This window comes from Micromonas pusilla (genome assembly GCF_000151265.4).
Source record: "Micromonas pusilla CCMP1545 genomic scaffold MICPUCscaffold_7, whole genome shotgun sequence".
Taxonomy (NCBI): Eukaryota; Viridiplantae; Chlorophyta; class Mamiellophyceae; order Mamiellales; family Mamiellaceae; genus Micromonas; species Micromonas pusilla.
In genome coordinates, this window is record NW_003315888.1 from 376459 (window position 1) to 399598 (window position 23140).

At 70.6% G+C, this 23140-nt stretch overlaps 9 protein-coding genes across 9 annotated transcripts; 5 read left to right on the forward strand and 4 right to left on the reverse strand.

Moving 5' to 3' along the window:
* Nucleotides 1-994: 994 nt before the first annotated feature.
* MICPUCDRAFT_814 (uncharacterized protein) lies at nucleotides 995-2947 on the forward strand (the record flags this gene model as incomplete). The annotated part of the gene is made up of 1 exon (XM_003059696.1): nucleotides 995-2947. A coding segment is annotated over one exon (1953 nt), but the record flags the coding sequence as incomplete, so codon positions are not given.
* Nucleotides 2948-3804: 857 nt separating this feature from the next.
* On the reverse strand, nucleotides 3805-4221 carry MICPUCDRAFT_18240 (uncharacterized protein; the record flags this gene model as incomplete). The annotated part of the gene is made up of 1 exon (XM_003059984.1): nucleotides 3805-4221. A coding segment is annotated over one exon (417 nt), but the record flags the coding sequence as incomplete, so codon positions are not given.
* A 514-nt stretch (nucleotides 4222-4735) lies between these two features.
* MICPUCDRAFT_59362 (uncharacterized protein) lies at nucleotides 4736-5203 on the forward strand (the record flags this gene model as incomplete). Its single annotated transcript, XM_003059697.1, has 1 exon — nucleotides 4736-5203. One exon carries the CDS (start codon nucleotides 4736-4738, stop codon nucleotides 5201-5203), a length of 468 nt encoding a protein of 155 aa, XP_003059743.1.
* A 245-nt stretch (nucleotides 5204-5448) lies between these two features.
* On the reverse strand, nucleotides 5449-8195 carry MICPUCDRAFT_47680 (uncharacterized protein; the record flags this gene model as incomplete). Its single annotated transcript, XM_003059985.1, has 1 exon — nucleotides 5449-8195. The coding sequence occupies one exon, from the start codon at nucleotides 8193-8195 to the stop codon at nucleotides 5532-5534; it is 2664 nt and encodes an 887-aa protein (XP_003060031.1). The 3' UTR covers nucleotides 5449-5531.
* A 204-nt stretch (nucleotides 8196-8399) lies between these two features.
* MICPUCDRAFT_59364 (uncharacterized protein) lies at nucleotides 8400-10055 on the forward strand (the record flags this gene model as incomplete). Its single annotated transcript, XM_003059698.1, has 1 exon — nucleotides 8400-10055. One exon carries the CDS (start codon nucleotides 8400-8402, stop codon nucleotides 10053-10055), a length of 1656 nt encoding a protein of 551 aa, XP_003059744.1.
* Nucleotides 10056-10070: 15 nt separating this feature from the next.
* Nucleotides 10071-12835, reverse strand: MICPUCDRAFT_65381 (uncharacterized protein; the record flags this gene model as incomplete). The annotated part of the gene is made up of 2 exons (XM_003059986.1): nucleotides 10071-10618; nucleotides 11712-12835. 2 exons carry the CDS (start codon nucleotides 12833-12835, stop codon nucleotides 10576-10578), a joined length of 1167 nt encoding a protein of 388 aa, XP_003060032.1. The 3' UTR covers nucleotides 10071-10575.
* Nucleotides 12836-16670: 3835 nt separating this feature from the next.
* MICPUCDRAFT_5422 (uncharacterized protein) lies at nucleotides 16671-17384 on the forward strand (the record flags this gene model as incomplete). Its single annotated transcript, XM_003059699.1, has 1 exon — nucleotides 16671-17384. A coding segment is annotated over one exon (714 nt), but the record flags the coding sequence as incomplete, so codon positions are not given.
* A 144-nt stretch (nucleotides 17385-17528) lies between these two features.
* MICPUCDRAFT_59367 (uncharacterized protein) lies at nucleotides 17529-19691 on the reverse strand (the record flags this gene model as incomplete). The annotated part of the gene is made up of 1 exon (XM_003059987.1): nucleotides 17529-19691. The coding sequence occupies one exon, from the start codon at nucleotides 19689-19691 to the stop codon at nucleotides 17529-17531; it is 2163 nt and encodes a 720-aa protein (XP_003060033.1).
* Nucleotides 19692-19821: 130 nt separating this feature from the next.
* On the forward strand, nucleotides 19822-23004 carry MICPUCDRAFT_59368 (uncharacterized protein; the record flags this gene model as incomplete). Its single annotated transcript, XM_003059700.1, has 1 exon — nucleotides 19822-23004. The coding sequence occupies one exon, from the start codon at nucleotides 19822-19824 to the stop codon at nucleotides 23002-23004; it is 3183 nt and encodes a 1060-aa protein (XP_003059746.1).
* Nucleotides 23005-23140: the final 136 nt, after the last annotated feature.

The following is a 23140-nucleotide window of genomic DNA, read 5'->3' on the forward strand; positions in this document are numbered from 1 at the left end:
CGCGCGATGGTTGGTTTTCATAGCTCGCGAGTCGTCGTCGAGTCGTCGAGCTCTCGCTCTCTCGCTCTCGTCGAACCGACCACGTCACCCCTCTCCGGCTCTCCATTCTTCGCCAGAACGACCCGCGCGTCGCGCGGCGTCCATCGCGCCAGCCCGTCCTCGCCTCCTCGAGGCACGGCCTCACGCGTCGCCGTCGCGCCGCCGTTCGCGCGGAGCGGCCGCGTCGTCGTCGACGTCGTCGTCGTCGCGCGTCGTCGCGCGGCGGAACTTCATCCTTCGCGGCGGGATATCTGGAAGAGGGTAAGACCTCGAAGAAGGGTTCAAACCACCGCGGGGTCGATCTGGGCGCGCGCGGCGTCCGCGCGCGTCGGAACCCGCGAGAGAGGCGTCCGCGAGCATGTTCGCGCCCTCCGGCAAGCGCGCGGCCGCGCTCGCGCGCCTCGCGCGCGACGCGCTCGAGCGTCGTCCCGCCGCGCGCGCGAACGCGCTCGCGAGCCGACTCCTCCGAACGCGCGTCGTCGCGCCCGGTCCCATGCATGTCGACGCGACGCGCGGGCTCCACGTCGCGTCCGCCGCCGCGGTCCGCGCGCTGATCCCGTCCGCGGCGGCGGCCGCCGTCGGTAGTCCTACCGCGGTCTGCGCACGCGCGGCGGTGGACGTCGTCCGCGCGGAGCTCCTCCTCGCGCGACGGTCGCTCGCGCACGCGTCGCGGTCGTCGCGCGACGAGGCGGGCGACGAGAAAAAAGTCGGAGGAGGCTCCGGCTCCGGCTCCGGCGGCTCGGGGTGGGAAAACTTCCAGCCCAAGACTGGCGGAGGCGACGCGAAGACGTCGGGCGACGCCGCGAAGACGCCGGTCGTCGCGGGGAAGGACGCGGGCGAGAGCGGCGGCGGCGGCGCGAAGGCGAACGAGGCGACGGGCGGCTCGTCCAAGGCGGATGGCGGAGAATCGTCGTCGTCGGGCGGCGGAGGGGGCTCCTCCGGAGGCGAGGGCCCCAAGACCCTCGGGGACTTGAACCCGTTATGGTTCCAGCTCGCGGCCGTGGCGCTCTTCGGTCTCTTTTACGCCGCGGCGTCCGCCGCCGCGTCGGAAGTCCGAGAGATCTCGTTCCAGGAGTTCAAGACGACGCTCCTCGAGCAAGGCCTCGTCGAACGCGTGGAGGTGTCCAACAAGACGCGCGCGAACGTGTACGTGAAACCCTCTCAAGGGTCTTCTTCCTCGTCTTCACCTGGTCCCAACGGCGGCGCCGCGCTCAAGTACGTCTTCAACATCGGATCGCTTGACTCGTTCGAGCGAAAGATGGAGGAGGCGCAGGAGATCTTGGGCGTGGACCCGCACGAGTACGTGCCCATCACGTATCTGAACGAGGTGGCGTGGGGCGCGGAGATCATGCGACTCGCGCCCACTTTACTTCTCCTCGCCGGGATCGTGTTCCTGAACCGACGGATGGGAGGGATGGGCGGCGGGATGGGCGGCGGGATGGGCGGCGGCGGTTCAGGCGGCATCTTCAACGTCGGCAAGGCGACCATCGGCACGCTGGATAAGAACGCCAAGCACAAGATCATGTTCAAAGACGTCGCCGGGTGCGACGAGGCCAAGGCGGAGATCATGGAGTTTGTCGACTTTCTGAAGCGCCCGAAGAAGTACGAGGACCTCGGCGCGAAGATTCCGCGCGGCGCGCTCCTCGTGGGCCCGCCCGGTACGGGCAAGACGCTCCTCGCCAAGGCCACCGCGGGCGAGTCCGGGGTGCCGTTTCTCAGCATCAGCGGCTCGGACTTCATGGAGATGTTCGTCGGCGTCGGGCCAAGCCGCGTGCGCGATCTCTTCGCGCAGGCGAGGGCGCAGTCGCCCTCGATCATCTTCATCGACGAGATCGACGCCATCGGCAGGCAACGCGGCCGCGGCGGGATGATGGGCGGGAACGACGAGAGAGAGAACACGCTGAACCAGCTCCTCGTCGAGATGGACGGGTTCGGATCGAAGGAGGGCGTCGTCGTGCTCGCGGGGACGAACCGACCGGACATCCTGGACCGCGCGCTCATGCGCCCGGGAAGGTTCGACCGTCAGATCTCCGTGGACCGCCCGGACATCAAAGGTCGAGATCAGATTTTCCGCGTGCACCTCGGGAAGATCAAGCTCGACGCCGACGTCGCGCACTACAGCGAACGGCTCGCGGCGCTGACGCCCGGGTTCAGCGGCGCGGACATCGCGAACGTCGTGAACGAGGCGGCGCTCGTCGCCGCGCGCTCGAACGAGCGCGCGGTGTCGCTGCCGCACTTTGAGCAAGCCGCGGATCGCGTCATCGCGGGGCTGGAGAAGAAGAACAAAGTCGTGAACAAGGTGGAGAGGAACACCGTGGCGTATCACGAAGCCGGGCACGCGGTCGTGGGATGGATGCTCGAGCACGCGGAGCCTCTGCTGAAGGTGTCCATCGTCCCGCGAGGCAGCGCGGCGTTGGGGTTCGCGCAGTACCTACCCAACGAGAACCTTCTCGCGACGACGCAGCAGCTCACGGACATGATGTGCATGACGTTGGGCGGTCGCGCCGCGGAGGAAGTGATGCTCGGGAAGATATCCACGGGCGCGCAGAACGACCTCGAGAAGGTGACGAAGATGGCGTACAACCGCGTCGCGGTGTACGGCATGAACGAGAAGGTCGGGATGCTGTCCTTCCCGAGCGACGATCAGCAGTTCCAGAAGCCCTACTCGCAGGACACCGCGAAGCTCATCGACGAGGAGGTGAGACTGCTCGTCGCCAACGCGTATCAGCGCACTTTGGATCTGATCACGAAAGAGAGGTCGAAGGTGGAGGCGCTCGCGCAGGCGCTACTCGAGAAGGAGGTGCTCCAGCGGCACGACCTCGTGACCGTGCTCGGGGCGCGGCCGTTCGCGTACGACGGGCAGCAGAACATCGACATCTTGAACGAGGGGTTCAAGTTCCCGGAGAAGTTGCTCGAGGGCGGCGGCGCGGCGGATTCGGCGGCGGACGCGGCGGCGGCGGGGGAGGGCGGGACCGGCGGCGGACCGGGACCGGGCGGGGGCGGCGGCGGCGGGGGCGGGAAGAAGGTGGCGGAAATTCCCGCGGGCGCCATCCCGGTGGCGTCGTGATGTATTTTTCGCCTCGGCGACGGCTTCGACGCGCGAGTGTACTCGAAGATGATTTGTAACTGTTTATCCAACCGCGTTCGCGTCGTCGTTCGTTCTCGTCACCTCGACGCGCGAGTGTACTCGAAGTTGATTTGCATAAACTGTTTATCCAACCGCGTTCGCGTCGTCGTTCGTTCTCGTCACGCGGACTCCGTGTCCGACCCCCCTTCCCCCGACTCTATCTCTAACATCCCGTCCGACGACCCCGCCCGGTTCTTCTTCTTCATCGGCGTCGGCGTCGGCGGCGGCACGATCATCCGCCCGACCCAACCGAAGAAGCCGACGCGACTCGGCGGCGACGGCGGCGGCGACAGCGACGACGCGCCGCGATCGCCGCTCCGCCGCGGCGACCTCCCCCGCGGCGACCGCGACCTCGGCGGCGGCGGGCGGTGGCGCGGCGGCGGCAAGATCTGCCTCGCGAGCCCGCTCCCGTTCGCGCCCGACCCGGGAGCGCCGCCGCCGCCGCTCCAATCGTTCCGCGGCGCATCCGCGTTCGTTCCTCCTCCGCCATCCCCGCTCGCCGCGCTTCCTCGCCTCGACGCGCGCGCGTCGTTCCCCGACCACGCGTTGAACGACGGCGGCCCGCTCTCGTACGACGGCGGCCCGCCGCTCTCCGACGACGGCGGCCCGTCGATCGACAGCGCGTGCATCGCGCTCAGCGGCGGAGGCGTCCGCGACACGACGAGCTCGTCGAACCCCGTCCTCGCGTCCATCTCTCGCGCGAAGACGTGCGTCGCGCTCTCTCCGAGGACGATCTCCGCGGTCGTGAAGACGACGCACCCGTCCATGAGGTGCCCGCCGACGACGTTCCCCTCGAAGTCCGCGATGGAGACGTGCAGATGCGCGCCGTTCGCGGAGAGCGTGCCGGTCAGGGAGACGATCTCGAAGCGCTCGTCCAGGCTGACGACCTCGTTTTTCCCGTCGCGCGCGCTGTTCGCGAGCCGCAGCGTGACGGCGCTCAGGGAGCCGACGCAGGTGAGCACGAAGCTCGCGCGGAGCTTGCGAGAGGCGGCGTACGCGCAGAGGGCTTTCTTCAAGTCCTCCCCGGGGGTGAGCCGGAACGCGTGCACCTCCATGACGCCTCCCGCGCGGAGGATCCGAGGCGCCGATTCGATTGAGGGACGACCAGCTAGCTAGAGAGGACTCGCGACGACGACTGGTCTCGCGCTCGGCTCGGGACCAGACTGGACTGGCAAACTGGTTGACTGGCTTGGGGCAAACTGGTTGACTGGCTTTGGGCTGTGGGCGGGTCTTCTGTTTTCCTGGAAAAAACGAGAAAAGCTACGACAGGACCGCCCCCCCGTCTCCTCCTCCTCGGACGCCTTCGAACGAACGCCGCGACGTGATACGTCCGTCGCGCGACGGGACCAATGCCGACGCCGTATCGCGCGCATCGCGCCAGAAAAACGGCCGTCGGTCGTGGTCGTGACTCAGCTTTTCTCGAGGACAGACGTCTTTCGACGCTCCGGAACCGTCACTCCCGCCGCACGACCGCACCGCGTCCCCGCATCACGCGCCGACGCCGTACTGTATCGCGCGTATCGCGCTCTCCCCCGACCTCTCTACCCTTCCCATCCCCCGATACTCACGATGACGACGCTCGCCAGGCTTCCGATCTCTCGCGCGCTCGCGTTCCTCTTCCTCGCGCTCGCCGCGTTCGTCGCGTCCGCGTCCGCGCAGAGCGCGACCATCTTGCGCGACTCCGACGCGCTCGCGGAGACGCTCGACCCGTCCGCGAACGACGACGCCGATCTCGGGCTCCACGGTCGCGCGCTCCTCGGGCGCAAGAACAAAGGCGGCAACGGCATGGGCAAGGGCTACAGCAAGAGCAAGGGCATGGGCAAGGGCTACAGCAAGGGCTACAGCAAGAGCAAGGGCATGGGCAAGGGCTACAGCAAGGGCTACAGCAAGGGCTACAGCAAGGGCATGGGCAAGGGCTACAGCAAGGGCTACAGCAAGAGTAAGGGCATGGGCAAGGGCTACAGCAAGGGCTACAGCAAGAGCAAGGGCATGGGCAAGGGCTACAGCAAGGGCTACAGCAAGAGCAAGTGGGGTTAAGCGCCGCCGACAGACGCCAACGGAACCCGAACCCGACCCCGACGCCGCCGCGCTGAGCGCGAGATCGAGAACGAGACAGAGGATTAAGTCCTCTAGACGACGTCAACGACGATACCGCACGACGAGCAGCTCACATCGAGAACACACCGCGCTGTCCTGCGACGACGAGAGAACGAGAAAACTAACAAGAAAAAAAAGTACAAGAAAGAACGTCTCGAGTCCGCGCGCGCACGAGAGCACGACGTACACAACGCGTCGCGTCGCATCGAAACTCTATCCCTAAACCGCGCTCGCTATCCTCTACCCTCGCGCGAGCTACCGCCGCGCGTCACCGCGGCGGCGGCGGCTCCTCGCCCGCGAGCACCCTCAAAAACGCCTCCGCGTCGATCACGGCGACGCCCCGCGCCTCCGCGGCTTCCGCCTTTCTCCGACCCGCGCCCTCGCCGACGACGAGCACGTGCGTCTTCCCGCTGACCGCCTTCTGCGGCGACCCCCCGGCGGCGGCGACGGCGTCGAACGCTTCCTCGCGCGTCATCCCCGGGACGGCGCCGGTGACGACGACGGCGTACCCGGTCAATGGGCCGGTCGCGGAGGCAGCCGCGGCGTTGGACGCGTCGGACGCGTCGGACGCGTCCGGCGGCGACGCGTCGTCCGACACGACGACGCCGTTCCGCAGCATGTCGTCCACGACGTTCACGTTCGCGCGCTCGGACCAGAATTCGCCGATCGTCGCGGCGACGACCGGGCCGATGCCGTCGATGTCCGTCATCGCGGGCGCTTCGGTCGACGCCGCCGCGTCGGCGGACGCCGCCGCTTTCGCCGCCGCCGCCTCCTCCGCCGCATCGCGAAACGCGTCCAGCGTCCGGTACTTCCGCGATAGCAACTTCGCGGTCGTGAGACCAACCTGGGGAATTCCTAACGAATAAATAAACCGATGTAACGGCACACCAGCAGCGGTTTCATCCAACGCGTCGAACAGTTTCTTCGCGCTGCGTTTTAACTTTCCCTCGTCCTTCCCAGACGCGTACGTCCAAAATTCAGGAACGGCCACTCCGCCGCCGTCTCCCCTCGCGTCGTCGTCCTCCCCGCTCGCGTCCGGATCCACCCCGAGATGCTCGAACCTCGCGCGCATCGTGAACAAGTCCGCGGGCGACGCGATGACGCCGGCGTCGAGGAGATCGGCGATCTGTTTCCTCGCGAGGCCTCGGACGTCGAGCGCGTCCCGAGACGCGAAGTGCGCGACGCGTTCGAGCGCCTGCGCGGGGCATCGCCACCCCCCGGTGCATCGCAGCACCGCCGCGGAGGACGACGACGACGACGGCGACGACGTGGCGTCTTCTGATTCGTCGTCGACCGCCGCGAACGACGACGACGCGGCGTCTCCCGATTCGTATGGGGACGACAGTCGCTTCTTCGGGCACTTCACCGAAGCCGCGAGCGGCGTCTTACTCACCGCGCTTCCGCACGCGGGGCACCGCGTCGGCGTCGCGACGACCGCTCCCTCCTCTTCCCCCTCCGCGACGACGCGCACGACGCGAGGGATGACGTCCCCCGCGCGCTCGACGACGACGCGCGCGCCGAGCCTCAGCCCTTTCCTCGCGACGTCCTCAAAGTTGTGCAACGTCGCGCGCGTCACCGTGGCGCCGCCGAGAGCCACCGGCGGATCCAACGTCGCCACCGGCGTCAGCGCGCCCGTGCGTCCAACCTGCACGTCGACCGCGCGCAACGTCGTCACTGCGGTCTCCGCGGCGAACTTATGCGCGGTCGCCCACCTCGGCGCGCGGCTGTCCGCGCCGAGAATGCGCTGCGACGCGACGTCGTCCACCTTGTACACGACGCCGTCGACGCGGTAGCCGAGCGACGCGCGGTCGCGCTCGAGCGCGGCGTGCGAGCCCGCGACGAGCGCGGCGACGTCGTCCGTGATGGGGCCCAGCGTCGGCACGGGGGACAGACCGAGCGCGGGGAGCGACGCGAGGAACGCGCGCTGCGACGACCACGGCAGCAGCTCGGTTTGCGGTTTGACTTCCCCCCAGCCGTACGCGAGGAAGCGAAGGTACCGCCCCGCGTCGGCGCCGTCGCGCGACGGCGGCTCGAGCCGACGCATCGCGCCCGCGGCGGCGTTCCGCGCGCTCTTGAACGTCGGCATCCCTCGCGCCTCGCGCCTCGCGTTCAGCGCCGCGAAGTCATCGTCGGCGATGAACACCTCGCCGCGAATCTCCAGCGTCGCCGGCCAGTCGCCGGCTCGGCCCGTCAGCGTCGTCGGCGCGCCGGGGATCCCACCGATCTGCCGCGTGACGTCCTCGCCAACCTCGCCGTCGCCCCTGGACGCGGCGACGACGAGGACGCCGTCGACGTACCGCAGCGACGCGGACGCGCCGTCGATCTTCGGCTCCGCGCAGAATCGCAGCGGCGCGCGCGCGTCGTCGTCGAAGCGCTCGGGGGGCCCGAGCGCGCGCGTTACGCGCGCGACGAACGCGCGCACGTCGTCGTCGTCGAAGCAGTTGCCCAGCGACCGCATCGGGACCGCGTGCTCCACCTGCGGCAGCGCCGACCACGCCGCGGGCTTCGCGCCGACGGCGCCGATCGGGCTATCCTCGCGGATCATCGCCGGGTGCAGCGCCTCGAGCGCCTCGAGGCGGAGGCGCGTCGCGTCGTACGCCGCGTCCGACGCGACGGGATCCGCGTCGTTGTGGTACGCCTCGTCCGCGCGGGAGATGAACTCCGCGAGAGACGCCATCGCGGCGGGGACCTCCGACGCGGGGAGCGCGCTCGCCCACGCCTGCGCGTCGCGCCGCGGCGACGGTGTTTTCGGCGGCGGCGGCGACGACGACGGCGTCGCGGCGGAGGACGCGCGCGTCGTCAGCCATCGACGCGCGGGGTGGCGAGGAAGATCATCGTCGAGAGCGCGGCTTCGACGGCGTGGCGCCGCGCTCGCGAGCGCGGCGGCGGCGGGCGCGCGCGCGGTCGTCGCCGTCGCGGTCGCGGGCGGCATCGCGAGCGCCGACGCGAGCGTCCTCGCGAAGACTTCAAGTCGCAAGGTTCGACCGCGAAGGCGCATGCGCCGCGGCGCCCCGGCGAGTGCTCGCGCGTCGCGTCGCGCGTCGTCGAAGACGAATTCGAAATCCGTCGAACGAGACGACGACGCGAGATCTCGGGTGCCAACCGCTCACTCGCGCGCCGCGCGTCGTCGTCGACGATGCCGCGCGAGGACGAGGCGCCTCTCCCGTCCTGGGTCCCGGAGTGGCCGCGCGGCGGCGACGACGCCGACCTCGCCGCCTTAATACGCGCGTCGTGGACGAACGCGCCGTCGACGCCGAGCGATGGCGTCGGCTCGTCGCCGTACGATCTGCCGTGGTCCGTCCTCGGCGACGACGACGACGCCGACGCCGACGCCGACGCGCCCTCCTCCTCCTCCACCGCGGCCTCGGGCCCGACCGCGCGCGCGCTTCGCGTCGCGCGCCTCCTGTGCCGCCGCGCGGAGGCCGCGGCGTCGCGCGGCGACGTCCTCACCGCGACGCGCCTCCTCTTTCACGCCGCGCTCGGCGACGGAGGCGCGATCGCCGAGATCGCGCCGCGCCACCTTCGCACCTCCGCCGCGCAGCGCGTCCTCGCGACGTGCGCGCGCTGCGTCGACGCGGAGCAGTGCCCGCGCGGGTGCCCGGGCGCGCCGGAGCATCCGAACTGCGACGCGGTGCGCGCCGCGGGGTTCATGCTGTTGTGTCTGCGCGCGGCCTTCGCGTCCGACGACGCCGCGCGAGCGTCCGCGAGCCGCGCCGTTGCCAACGCGGTGGCGTCGTGGGACGCGCATTTCGCGCCGAGATGGGCGATCGACGCGAGGCTCGTGGAGAGTATGTGCGGCGGCGAGGACGCGCTGGTGGGGCGCGCGGTGGCGGCGATCCTGTGCGTCAGCGCGCGCGCGTCGCTGCGAGAGGGGGCGATTCGAACGCCGGCGACGCCGGCGGACGCGGACGCGGACGCGTCGCGCGCGTCCGACGCGATCCGCCTCGCGTCGCTCGCGCTGCGCGCGGACCCGACCTCCGCGCACGCGAGGTACGCGCGCGGCCGCGCGCGGACGCGCGCCAACGACTTCCGCCGCGCGGCGTCGGATTTCGCGGCGGCGGCGACGGCGTTTTCGGCGACGTGCCCGGACGCGCCGTGGACGTCGGACGCGTGGCGATGCGTCGTCGAGGCGTCCGCCACCGCGCTCGCGCTGGGGCAGGGTTTTCCGCCCGGAGACGCGTCGGCGCCGACCGCGGGGTCGCTTCGCGAGGCGGCGAGGCGGAGCGAGGAGGCGCGGCGACGCGCGGAGGCGCTGTTCGGGCGCGACGGCGAAGCGGGCGCGCACTCGGCGCCGTGCGCGTGGGATTTCGGGCTGATGCTCGACGCGATCGAGGGGCTCGGCGACGACGACGCGATCACGGGGGACATCGCGCGGGCGTTTCAGAAGGCGGAGCGCGAGAAACTCGCGGCGGCGGCGGCGGCGGCGGCGCGAGTCGACGAGGGCGGCGAAGGGATCGCCGCCGCGGAGGAGGAGGAGGAGGACGAGGACGAGGACGGCGCGACGACGACGACCACCACCACCACCACCACCAAACTCGGCGTGCCCGCGCCGCCTTCGATGCCGACCGCGTCGAAGCTGACGTTTAACGCATCGTGCGCGCGCGCGGGGTGCGAGAACGCGGACCCGCGCGTCGCGTCGAAGAACGCGTGCGAGCTCGTGTCGTGCGAGCACTGCGCGGAATGCTTTTGGTGTTCGACGCGGTGCGCGTCTGAGGACTTCCGGCGACATCGAAGCGAGGAGTGCCGAGCGAAGAAGGCGGACGGCGCGGGCGGTGGGTCTTCTCGTCGTTGACGTCACCGTGACTTAGTACAAGGATAAGGATAATCATAACAAGTTAATTAGTATCTAAATCAAAGTAGAATGTGCGAATCATACATGTACAACACCGCGCCTCGCGCGTCGTCAATCGTTCATCAGATCTTCTTCCAGTGCTTCATCTCGGACAGCTGCAGCTTGTCCAGCTTACAAAACGACTCCGCCACCTTCTTCTGCGCCGCGAGACACGCGCACAGCGCCAACGACACGAACGCCAGCCAGAACGACACCACCGTCGCGCACTGATGCGTCGAGTTCTCCTCGGGACCCGGGGCCCCGCGACCGCGCTGCTGGGCGCCGCCGACGCTCGCGGCGAACCGCGCGCCCGCGAACGCCGCGGCGCCGAGCGCGATCAACCCCGCCTCCGCCGCCGCGCCCGCCGGCGCGAGCACGCTCTGCGACGCCGCCGACATCGCGACCCAGACGCACACGATCGACGACGCGCTCGCCGCGCCGCGCATCACGCAGAGCATCGACGCGAGCCTGACCGCGGCGTTCACCGCGCGGTGCCGGCTGACGTAGACGCGTCGGGGCACGGCGAGGATCGCGACGGAGGCGAGCAGCTGCGTCGCGACGATCGCCTTCTCGAGCCATCCGCCGCGATCCTCGCCGTTAACGCCAAAACCGCTCCTGGCTCCGAAGGACGCGAACACCGCGGCGTTGACGCACGCGTTGAAGACGAGCGCGACGACGCCGTAGCGCGCGGAGACAACCTCCGAGCACCGCGGCGGCGGGAACCCGTCCGCGGGCGCGCCCGCGCGCAGCCACTCCTTGGCCTCGTCCAGAGTCACCGCGCCGCGCATCTCGTCCAAGTCGCGACGCTGCAACGCGCCCCAGCAGTGCGACGAGCTCTTGGAGATGATCATCGCCGCGAGCGTGTGCGAGACGCTGCCGTCGAACGTGTTCGCCGCGTGCGCCGTGGCGGCCGCGAAGTGCGTCTCCTCGTCGCGGAACATCATCGAGAGGTGCACCGACAGCAACGCGCCGCCCCCGTTGAAAATCCTCTGCGTGTCCCCCGTCCGCGTCCGCGCGAGGTGCAGCAAGTCGCACGCGCGAACCACCGGCTCCGCGAGGACGTCGATGACGCCGTCGCCCACCGCGCGGAGCGCCCGCTTCGCGCGCGTCATCGCGCGCGGGTCCGCGTCCTCCAGAGGCGCGTTCGCGAGGATGTACGCGGGCGTGCCGAACACGCTCCCCGCGTGCCGGGAGACCCAGCACAGGGGATCGTCCGACACGACGAGCAGCGACGTCACGAGCTTCACCGCGTCCGGCGCCGCCGCGTCGCCCCTTTTGAACAGCTGTCCGACGCCGAGTCCGTCGCCTACCGCGCGCGACGGCGGGCGGATCCTCCCCGCGGACGCGTCGCGCACGGCGTCGCGCGCGATCGCGGCGGCGGCGGCGTTGAGAGGCGTCCACCCGCCGTCGCCGCCGCGCATGACGTCGGAGACGTAAGAGACGCCGCGGTGACGGATGAGCACCGCGAGCACCGCGTTGACGGTGGCGCTGTCGCCGCTGCTGCACGCCGCGCGCAGCAGCGTCGCGATGCCGATCTTCGTGAAGAGGGTGTTGCTGACGCGCGGCTCGACCTGGTCCGCGAACGCGCCGAGGCTCTCGTCCATCTTGTCGTCGAAGGAGGAGTTACGCTGCGAATCCGTGTCGGGGCCCTCGCTCATCGTCCGCGCGGTGCCGTCGCCGCCGTCGCCGCCGCCGCCGAAACCGCCGTCGCCGCCGTACGCGGCGTCGGCGTCGTACAGCGTCGCGATCGTTCGCGTCACCGCGGTCGCCCATCCTATCGTCGCGCACGCGGCGGCGGCGTGGAACGTGATCTCGCCGCTCGCCGTCTCGCCCTCCACGCGAGGGTCCTCGCCCTCCGCGACCGCCGCCGCCGCCGCGAGCGCGATGCCGAGGTTAAACAGCGCGGGCGTGTTCCCAAGACGCGCGCATCGACCGTCGGACGTGAGCTCCTTGACGAGCGCGGGGTCGGTCGACATGAACACCGGGACGCAGATGATCGGCGCCGCGTTGCCGAACGCGCCGTCGCCCGTCTCGCGCCCGCCCGCGTCGGCGACGAGCTCCAAAAACGCCAACCCCTCCGCGCCCGTGGGCGTGACGTGCAGGACGATCGTGTCCGTCTCCGGGTACGACGGCGTCGTCGCGAACATCGGGACGAAGCGCCCGCGGCAGCGGAGGACGTACGAGTACCCCTCCGGCGCGGACGGCATGATGAAGCACTCGTACTCGTCCGACCGCAACACGCGCATCGGCGTCGACGGGTCGTTCGCCGCGCGAATCGCCGCGCGCATCTTCGCGCCGACGCGGACGTTCGGCGTCGGGTCCACGTGCACGCCGCGCGCGAAGCCGCCGGCGTAGCGCACGCGGCGGCGTCTGGACGAGCACGTCGCGTTTTGCGCGGCCAAATCGAGCGTGCCCTCGAGGCCGTGGTTCGCGCCGACGGCGGCGAGCCGCGCCGCGACTTGGTCCACCTCGTCGTCGATGTCGTACATGCCCTCCCTGTCCGCGTCGGCGATCGGGCCGCAGAAGGACGCGTCGTCCGAGTCCGGCAGCCGCCGCGCGAGGACGTCCACGGTGAGCAGCGTGCACCCGGGGCGCGCGGAGGCTTCGGCGTGAAGGATGACGCCGCCAGGGTACGCCGCGCGGTCGCGGATCGTCGCCGCGAGCTTCGCCATCGCCTCGATCGGATCCTCCTCCGTCTTGAACCACGCTGTCGTCTTCACGAGGTCCGCGCGACGCGTCATCGCGCCGCCGTTCGCGGCCGTCGTGAGGGTCGTCGCGCGCGGGGCGCCGTACGCGGAGACGACGTCGTGCTGCGGGGCGCGAAGATGGCGGTTTCGCATCTCGTCGTCGCGCTCGGGTCGATGCACGCTCGGGTCGCGCTCCGAGTCGACGGAGACTCTGAGCAGCCTCGACGCGAGCGCCGTCTCGCACCGCGGCGCCGCGTGCGCGCGTCGGCAAATGAGGCAGAACAGCGTCAGCGACGTCTCGGACTCGCACGCGAACGGGTCGACCGCGGCGATGTGGTGCGAGCACAGTCTGAGCCCGACCGCGATCGGGTTGTTCCCCGCGCCCGCGCAGTCGCGCCGGCAGCCGACGGCGCGACAGATGACGACGTCGGTCGCCGCGCCGTCGCCGCCGCCCGACCCCGCCGCGGGCGTCTTCGCGCGCGCGGCCGCGAGCAAACGCTCGCGCCGCGTCGTCGGCGCGTCCGCGAGCGTCATCGGCCCGAGATCGCCGCCGCCCGCGCGCATCCCCGGCCGTATCCCCGCGTCGCCGTACTTTTCCTCCTCGTAGTCGAAACGATGGTCGCCGACGTTCCTCAGCGCCTTCCTCGCGATCCGTAAACCGACCGGGTCGACGTCGTACTCGTCCATGCGCCAGTGCGCGGACCCGTCCTTCGGGATGTCGCCTCGCGTGAAGTAAAACTTCGGGTCGAACTCCGCGCCGCGCATGGCGTCGAGCAGCGACGATAGGTGCACCGCGCAGAGGTAAAAGACGGCGAACGCGCCGATCGGACCCGTCAGCGACGCGAACGCGCCGACGACGCTGCCGACGCCGTCCGACTTGAAAGCGTTCACCAGCGCGCTCGCGGAGAGCGTCACCGCGCTGAGCGCGAGGACGCCGCAGTCGACGAACGCCGCGAGGAGCGCCGCCCTCGGCGCGCTCGGCACGGCCGCGTGCGACGCGGCGGCGATAAAGACGAAACGCGGGACCCAACGGTCCTTCACCATCCGCAGCCGTTCCTCGTCGCTCGCGGCGGACGCGTCGCTTCGGAACGAGAAGAGCGCGGTGGAGTAGATGGCGAACGCGGCGACGAGCGCGACGCGCGCGATGGCGGCGTTGCGCGTAAAGTCCGCGTGCAACCACTTCCGCCACGACGACGTCGAGAGAAGCACGCACAACGCGAGCGGCGCGAGCGCTTGCATCGCGGTGGCGGCGGCGAGCGGCGCGGACGACGACAGCATCTCCCGCGCGTCCGCGAGCTCGCGCCAATCGCTGACGTCCGCGACGTTGATCAGGGCGACGATCGGGAAGACGACGAGCGAGAGCGTCTTGAACCGCGCCAGGGACTGCTCGGCGTGATCCGGAATGTACAGCGGCGCGCCGTCGACGCGACGGCGCGCGACGACGGACCTCTCCGCCCACGACGCCGACGATCCCGACGTAGGAACCCCCGTCGCGGTAGCACTACCCGCCGCCACGTCCCCGGTGAGGACGACGCGCAGTATGTTCTTCGCGTTGTGGAACGTCTCGCGCCCGCTCGCGTTGAACAGCGTGCTCGACAGCACGAACGGCATCGTCGTCAACATCGGCAACGCGACGAATAAGATGCGCCCTCGCGGGTCGCCGTTCATGTCCTCCATGTACCGCGCTTTGAGCGTCGGGAGATGATGGTACGCCCACGGCGCGGACATCGCGCACGCCACCGCGAACGCGGCGTTGATCGCCGCGCATCGTCGAAGGACGCGCTCGCTCTTCATGGCGAGGATCATGCCGAAGAGCGTCGGGGAGACCACCATGAGCGCCATCTGCGTCACGGTGTAGCCGTGGTAGAACCCGAATAACGCGCCGTTGCCGCTCGCGGCGATATGCGGGACGCGCATGATGAGCTTCAGGCCGTGGCGGATGAGCACGGAGTCCTCTTGCGGGCGCTTCAGCGCCGGGCGGCCGCCGTGCGAGGAGGCGCGCAAGCCCCAATCCGGGCGCAGGCAGTTGAGGTGGAACAGAGTGTATCCGTCGATCGCGAGGTGCGCGGCGGTCATGAACACGCCCTTGACCCACCACGTGTGCTTGTACATGAACGGCATCGTCGCCTCTTTGTACAGGTCCGCGTTCGTGCGGTTCACCTTCCGCACGATCTTCAGCTCGAGGATCAAGATCGCGACGACCCACGCCCAGTACCCGACCTTTTTAAGGAAGCTCGGGGGGAGCGACGCGTCCGAGTCCGAGAGCGTCCGCTTCGCGTCCGCGACGTCGTCGCCGAGGCTGTCGAAATCTTGCGAGTCGATCGTGTCGTGGAGGTGGTCGAGCGCGTCGTCGCGCGCCGTCTCGGGCGCGACTTTCGAGCCCGCCATCGCGGAGGATTGGGTTCCGGCGACGATTTCGCCCCCTCTCCCGGCAAGTTAGGTTTACGTTTGGCCTCCGCGACCTTTCAACAAGGACGCTCGGTCGACGCCGGCTCGCGACGAACGCGCGCGTTCGGTTCGCGCGGGGTGCGCGGGTTCGCGCGCGCGCGATTCGGGGCGCGCGCGCGTCTCGCGGGTTCGGAGCGCGCGGTCGCGGTCGCGCGTCACTCGCGTGTGGGCGCGTGTGATGGCCCGTCCTTTCCGTTGTTCGGACAAAAACCGGGCTACACGACACGTGATCGCCGAGATTCTCCGCGTTCGAGAGAGTGATACTGAATACGCATACGAAAGTACGCGGATTCTGTACGTACCCAAAATATCGTGGCCAGCGTTCGACCTCGGGCGGTCCTTGGGTCTCCGACCACTCGCGCGCACGCGTCGCCCTCTCCTCGCGCGCTCTCGCACACCCCCACCGTCCCCCCGCGTGTCGCCCGCGATGACTTCGCTCGCGCCGCTCGCCGTCGTCGCGAGCGTCGCGCCGGCGTCGACGACGCGCGCGCGCGTCGCCGTCGCGAGACCCGCGCGCGCGATGGTGACGTCGACACCACGCGCCAAAATCTCCGTCTCGTCTTCCTCCTCCTCGCGCCGCGCGCGCGTCGTCGCCGCGTCGTCGTCGTCCTCGCCCTCCGACGCGAGCGCTTCATCAGACGCGGCGGACGCGAACGCCGCGAGCGCGCAGCTCTGGATCGACGCGTGGCGCGAGAAGAACGAGAAGCGCGTCGCGAAGGCGGCGAGGAAGGAGGACAAGGCGAGGGCGAAGGAGGCGGAGACGATCTTGCGCGAGCAGCTCGACGCCGCGGAGAAGGCGGCGACGACGACGGAGGAGATCGCGGAGGTGGCCGCCGCGAAGGCGGCGATGGAGCTCGCGAAAGCGGAGGCGAAGGCGGAGCGGAAGGCGGAGAAGAAGGCGCGGAAGATGGAGGAGGAGGAGGCGATGACGGACGAGACGCGGCGCGCGCGAGAGGAGGAAAAAACGGCGAAGAAGCTAGCCAAGGCGGCGCGCAAAGCCGCGGAGCTCGACGCGATGTCCCCGGAGGACAGGGCGCTCGAGGAGGAGAAGATGGCGGCGAAAGCGGAGAAGAAGAAGCTCAAAGCGGAGCGCAAAGCCGCGGAGGCGATGATGACGGAGGAGGAGCGCGCGGAGGCGAAGGCGAGGCGCGAGCTGGCGAAGGCGGAGGCGAAAGCCGCCGAGAAAGCCGCCGAGCGGTCGAAAGAGAAAGAGAAAGAGAAAGAGAAAGAGACGACGGGCGCGAAGGCGAAGGAGGAGACGAAGGAGGGGACGAAGGAGGTGGACCACAGAGTCCTTAAAGCTCTGATGGACATCGACATGGAGATGGCGTCGGGGCGGTCGATGGACGACTCCGCGGACGATTCCGCGGATGAAGAAGACGAAGAAGAAGAAGCGTTCGAAGCCGTCGCCCCGGCCGCGGCTCCCGCCTCCTCCTCCGCGGAATCCGTCAAGTCTCAGCTCATGGACGCGGTCGCCGGCACGAAGCGCGGCCTCGCGGCGTCCGGCGCCGCGCGCGCGCGCATCAACGAGCTCATCGCGACGTTGGAAGCGTCGAACCCGACGCCGAGCCCGGCCACCGCCGACGGCGCCGCCGGCCTCGCCGGCGAATGGAAAATCGCGTACACGTCCGCGAGCGAGCTCCTCCTCCTCCTCGCGTCGGAGAACCTCCCCGGGGTCACGATCGGGGACATCACGCAGACGATCGACGTCGTCGCCGGCACGGTGGAGAACAGAGTGAACGTCCGCGCGCCGCTTATCGACACGTCGTTGATCGCCACGGCGGATTTCGAGGCGACGTCGCCGAAGCGCATCCGCGTCAAGTTCACCGACGCCGGCGTCGTCACGCCGTCGATCGATACCTCGTCGGTGCTGCAGTACATCGACCTTCCGCCGACGATCGACGTCGCGGGCCAGATCATCGACACGACCGCCGCGTCCGAGGCGCTGGAGCCGCTCAGAAAGGCAGCGGAGGGCGCGCTCGGGGGGCTCGCGGAGGCGGTTAAGACGCTGCCTCCGGCGCTCAAGGTGCCGCTCCCGGGCGGCGGGCTCGGCGCCGCGGGCGCGGAGGGTGCCGAGAGCACGTGGTTGCTGACGACGTACCTCGACGAGGACACGCGCGTCGCCCGGGGGGACGGCGGAAGCGTGTTCGTGATGCGTCGCGCGAAGGAGGTGGCGTCGGCGGCGCGGTGAGGCGACGAGAGGGTGGGAGGTGTTCATTTTTTTCGACGTCTCGTGTAAGATTTGACGGCGTCGCTACTCTACGATAGATATAAGATGTTCGCCTCGTTAACCTTCGCATCATTTCGGGTCGAACCGCAGCTCGCTGGGGATGACGCCGGCGTCCCCGGTCAACACCGCGCGCGCGAGCGTTTTCGCGAGCATCGCGTGATACACGAGGCCGCGCGCGCCGAGGCCTCCGACGAACCACGCGCGCGTCGCCGCGGCGTCCGAACCTTCGATCTCGAGTCGTCCGATCAACGGCAACGACCCCAGCGGCGTCCTCGGCGGGTTCGCGCGGACGCCGTACCTGACGACGTCGACGCGCGAGTCTCCGCGCGCGAGCGGCGGGTACGTCGCCGCGGACGACGCCAGCAGCGAGGCTTCTGCGCGCTCGGCGGACGCGACGGCGGCGGCGTCGACGCCGTCTTCTTCCGCGACGATCGCGTCTCCCGTCGCGCCGTCGCGTCTGTACACCGCCCCGGCGCGTCGCGCGTCCTCCACGGACGCCTCGTACTCTTTCGTCGCGCCCACGAGCAGCCGCCCGCGTCCGAGCGGGGCGATGTACGGCGAACCTAAGATCCCCGGCGCTTCCGGCGGCCAGGCGTCCTGATGATTTCGTTTTCCGTCTCCGCCGTCTCCGCCGCCGCCCCTCTCCGCCGCCGGGACGAGCTCCAGGACGTGCCCGCCCTGCAGCTGCGTCGGCAGCGTCCCATCCCCGCTTAGCTCCCTCAGCGACCCGGACGCGGCGCCGCACGCGGACACGACCGCGTCATACCCGCGCAGAGAAGAAAGCGCGTCCACTACGACGCCGACGCGAAGGTGGACGACGCACATCCTTCGCTCGTTGGCTCTTCGTCCTTGGCTCTCTCGCGCCATGCGCGCGGTGGCGTCCCACAGCGCCTCCAGGTACCGCTTCGTGTCCAGGACGACGCCTTCGGGGATGTGAAGCGCCGCGGCGAGGGGCGGGCGGGAGGACCCGCGCCCGGCGGGATCTTTTGCGGATCCGATCGGCGCGTCGACGACGTCTGCGGGCACGTCGACGCCCGGCAGCAACGTCGCGAGGTTTTCCGGAGACAGCACGACGCCCTCGCCGCCGCGCGCCGCGGCCGCGGGCGCGTGCTTCGCGAGGTCTCTCGCCTGTTTCAGCGAGCGCGCCGGTCGCACGGTGCCCACGCGCCACGCGATGGCGGCGCCGCGGCGGTCGTCGCGGTCGTCGAAATCGTCGTCGTCGTCGTCGCCGTCTCTCCCTCCGACGATCCTCGTCCTTCGCTCCGCGTCGCTCGCCGCCTCGGCCGCCTCCGCGGCGTCCACGAGCCTGAGCGTCTCCGTCACGCCCTCGACGCCGCGCCAGATGAGCTTTCCTCGCGGCGTGTACGGGTGCAGCAGCCCCGCGGCGACGCCGGACGCGCCGCCGGCGATGCCCTTCTCGTCGTACAGGTGCACGACGAGCGCGCGCGCGCGACGACGACGACGACGACGACGACGACGACGCGCGTCGTCCTCCTCCTCCTCCTCCTCCTCCTCCTCCGCCTCCTCCTCGCCGCCCTCGAGATGGCGCTTCGCGAGGTGGTACGCGGTCGCGACGCCCGCGAACCCCGCGCCGACGATCGCGACGACGAACGCGTCCGCGTCGTCGGCCACGCCGGACGTCGTCGCGGCCGTCGACGACGACGACGACGACGACGCTCGCGCTCGCGGCGTCGGCACCGAGATCCGCGGGACGGGACGCGAGCGCGACGACGGACGCGCGGGCGCGACGTCGACGCCGCGTCGCGTGTCGCGCGATCTCGCGCGCGCGCGCGCCGCCGCCGCCGGCGCCGGCGCCGCGGCGGCGCGTGACATCGCGAGCGCGCCGCGTGCTGTGCCCCTCGGCGCCGGCGAAGGAGCGAGGCGGAAATGGGGAGCGCCAGCTGTCGGCGGCGGTCTGGTTAGTACTGCCCAAATGCGCGAGATAGGGTTGACGTCGCGGGCCAGTATGTCGAGCGCGGCGCCGCTCGCGAGCGGGGCGATGCCCGCGTCGCTCGCGGCGTGGTCGCGCCGCGCCGTCCTCCCCTCGCGGCCGGCGAGCCGCGGACCAGGGCGCGCGTCGACGTCGGGGAGCGACGACCGCGTCGGGGGCACGTTCGAACGCGTGGTCGGGGGAGGAGCGAGAAATCGTCGCGACCGCGGTCGATTCGAGATCTGCGCGTACCACGCGCGGTCGTCGCGGCGATCGCGGCGCGGGAACAAGCGCTCGAGCATCGCGCCGGACGACCGCGCGGACGCGGCGGTGACGGTCAAGGTCAAGCGCGTCTGCCCGAGCGATATCCGCGTCGGCCTCCTCGGCGAGGGCGGCGCGCTCGGAAACTGGGACACGTCGCGCGTGAACCCGATGCGCCGCGCGGCGAACGATCCGAACGGGGACCAGTGGGAGTGGGTCGTCGCCGTCGCGATCGGGACGAAGCTCGCGTTCAAGGTGGTCACGATCGACACGGGGGACGCGGTGAAGTGCTGGAGCGCGGGGAGCGACGTCGAGGTGGTCGTCCCGCAGGGGTGCACCGGCGTCGAGGTGACGATCGACTGGCCGGAGCGGTCGGGACGAGAACAGGCGCCGCTGACGGTGACGCAGCGCGTCGTCGTGGAGAAGCCGCTGCACGATTATCGCGTCGAGACCGGGGGGGCGTGGCTGGCGTACGGGAAGGTCGTCGAGGGCGACGGCGACGGCGACGGCGACGGCGACGGCGACGACGACGACGACAACGACGATTCCGAAAACGATTCCGAAAACGATTCCGAAAACGAAACCGACGAGACGCCTAAGAAGCGTCAGCCTCCGCCGCCGCCGCTGCTGCGCGAGGTCCCCGACGACGACGACCCCGCGAGCGTGCGCGTCGTCGTGGACGCGATCGACGCGGTGGACATCGACGACGACGGCGCCGCGGAGAGAGACACCGCGGGCGACTTCGTCCGCGCGGAACTCTCCGTCGACCTCTCCGCGGTGGACGACGTCGTCGTCGACGACGACGACGACGCGGAGACCTCTCCGGGCGATGACGAAGGCGACGCGACCGAGTCCGAGTCCGACCCCGACCCCGATCCCGCGGGCGGATACGTCGTCGGAAGTCACATCGAGGGCATGATGGGCGGCATGCACACCGAGCTCATCTTCAGCTCGGCGCGTCAGGCGGACGCCGACGTCGGCGTCCGCGTCGGCATCGTCGAGGAGAACCGACTCGTCGAGCTGTGGCACGAGCGCGCGGCGGTGCCCGGGGAGGGCATGCGCGTCGGCGACGTGTACTTGGGCGTCGTCGCGAAGGTCATAAGCGGCATGCAGGGCGTGTTGGTGGACTGCACGGGGAAAGGGCCGCCGTACTCGTTGATGCAGAAGGGTGTGGACGAGCCCGCGTTGGCGTGGTGCCGCGCGGCGCCGCCGCCGGAGGACGACTGGGAGGAGTGCGCGGCGGACGACGACGACGACGCGTGCGAGGATGATTGGGACGACGACGACGACGAAAACGGCGGCGGCGGCGGCGCGATCGTCGGGCGAAGGAACGGCGGCAGATGGGCGGACGCGTGGGCGGACGGCGTGGGCACGAGCGGGTCGTGGGACGGCGGCGACGACGTCGCGGCGACGGCGACCGTGGACGAGTACGAGGAGGACGTCGTCAGGCATCGCGAGTCGGCGACGGCGAGCGCGGCGGTCGCGACGGCGGCGGAGGCGGAGGAGGAGGAGGAGGAGGAACCGAAGCGCCGGCGGCGGCGACGCTCGCGCGCGTCGATCGGCGCGTCCTCCTCCACCTCCACCTCCACCTCCTCCTCCGACGAATCGGGCGCTTCTGAGACGACGTCGCCGCCGCCCCTCGCCATCGCGGAGGCGGCGTACCCCGAGTACTCGTCGTCCTGGCTGCGCGCCGGCGGCGGCCCCAAAAACCTCGGCGAGCACCTCGGCTGGACGCCGTGGAAAGAACACGTCGAGCGCGAAGGCCGCGACGGCTCGCTCGTCGGCGGAAACAGAGTCACCGAGCACTGGCGCCCCGGGATGCCCGTCGTCGTGCAAGTCACGCGTCTCGGCGCGGGCCACAAGGGTCCGAGGGTCACCGCGCGCCCCACCTTGCCCGGTCGCAACGTCGTCCTGTGTCCCGACGGCGAGGGCGTCTACGTGAGCCGAAAGCTGATGGGCCCCGCGCGCGCGTACGTGAAAGCCATCGGCGGCGCCGTCGCGCCCGTCGACTGCGCGCTCATCATGCGCACGGAAGCCGCGGGGGTCACGAAGGACGTCCTCGAGAAGGACATCACGAGCCTCGCGGACGACTGGGAGGAGGTGCGAACGCGCGCGTCCAGCGCGGTCGCCGCCGCGGGCGCGCAGGGACGAAGCCCCGTCCCGCGGCGACTTCTCGACGCGGCGACGGTGGAGCAGGTGCTCGTGCGCGACCTCTTCGGCGAGCGAATCGCCGCGCTCACCGTGGACACGGTCGCCGCGTACGACAACATCGTCGCGGATCTGCGAAGGACGGGGACGTCGGAGGAGAACATCGCGCGCGTGAAGCTGCACGCGGGGAGCGAGGACGTGCTGTCCGTTCTCGGCGTCGCGGACGTGGCAGCGAGCGCGACGGAGGAGCGCGTGTCGCTCCGCGACGACTCGCTTCCGGGCGCGCACGTCGTCATTCAGGCCACGGAGGCGCTCACCGCGGTGGACGTCAACGCGGGGAGGGCGGCGTTCATCAACGACTCGGACAACGAGTCCGTGGCGCTGCGCGTCAACGTCGCCGCGGCGACCGAGCTCGCCGCGCAGTTGCGGCTGCGCGATATCGGCGGGTTGGTCATGGTCGACTTCATCGACATGAGCTCGAGAGCGCATCGCAAGGAGGTGGAAGCTGCTTTTTTGCGCGCCGCGAAGAGCGATCGCGCGCAGGTGACGTTCCTCCCGATCTCGCCGCTCGGCGTCATGGAAGTCGCGCGCGAGCGGCTGCAAGGGCAGGGCGCGCGCGGCGTCGTCGCGGACGAGAAGGGGATGCCGATCGACCCTGACAGGCCCGACGGCGGGCCGCGGCGCATACGAGGGTCGCGGCCGCCGCCGTGGAAGCGAGGCGGCCGCGAGCGAGGACGCGGCGAGTCGGGCGGCGAGTCGGGCGGCTCGAATAGCTCGAGCTCGAGCTCGAGCGCGAGTTCGAGTTCCTCGCGCGGCGGGATGGACGACGGTCGCGGCGGCGGTAACGGCGGCGGGTTCAGACGACGCGACGGATGGGAATCGTACCGCGCCGGCGCCGGCGGCGGCGGCGCCGCGAGCGCGAACGAATACGGAAGCAACCGGTCCGCCGGTCGGAGCGGCGCGCGGTTCACGCCGCGCCGCGTCGAATGGAAGAGCGGTAACGACCGCGAGGGAGGCGTCGCGAGCGGCGGCGGGCGCGGGCGCGGGGATTGGGGTAACGACGCGAGCGCGGGGAGCGGGTATTACAACGCGCGGAGAGCCGCTCGCGGGCCGAGCCGCGGCGGGACGAACCGCGGCGGCGGCGGCGGCGGCGGGGACGGACGCGCGGGCGGTCCCGCTCGCGACGCCGGGGGATGGGAGCGGTAGTGATAGCAGTTTGTTATTCGCGGCGGTGATTAGGCATCGCAGCGCGCGTCACGTCCGCCCGTCGCGTCGCGCGTCGTCTCGAGAGCGACGAGGCTGGCGCGGTGCGGCGGATGCAAAAAATCCGGGACGAGCGAAG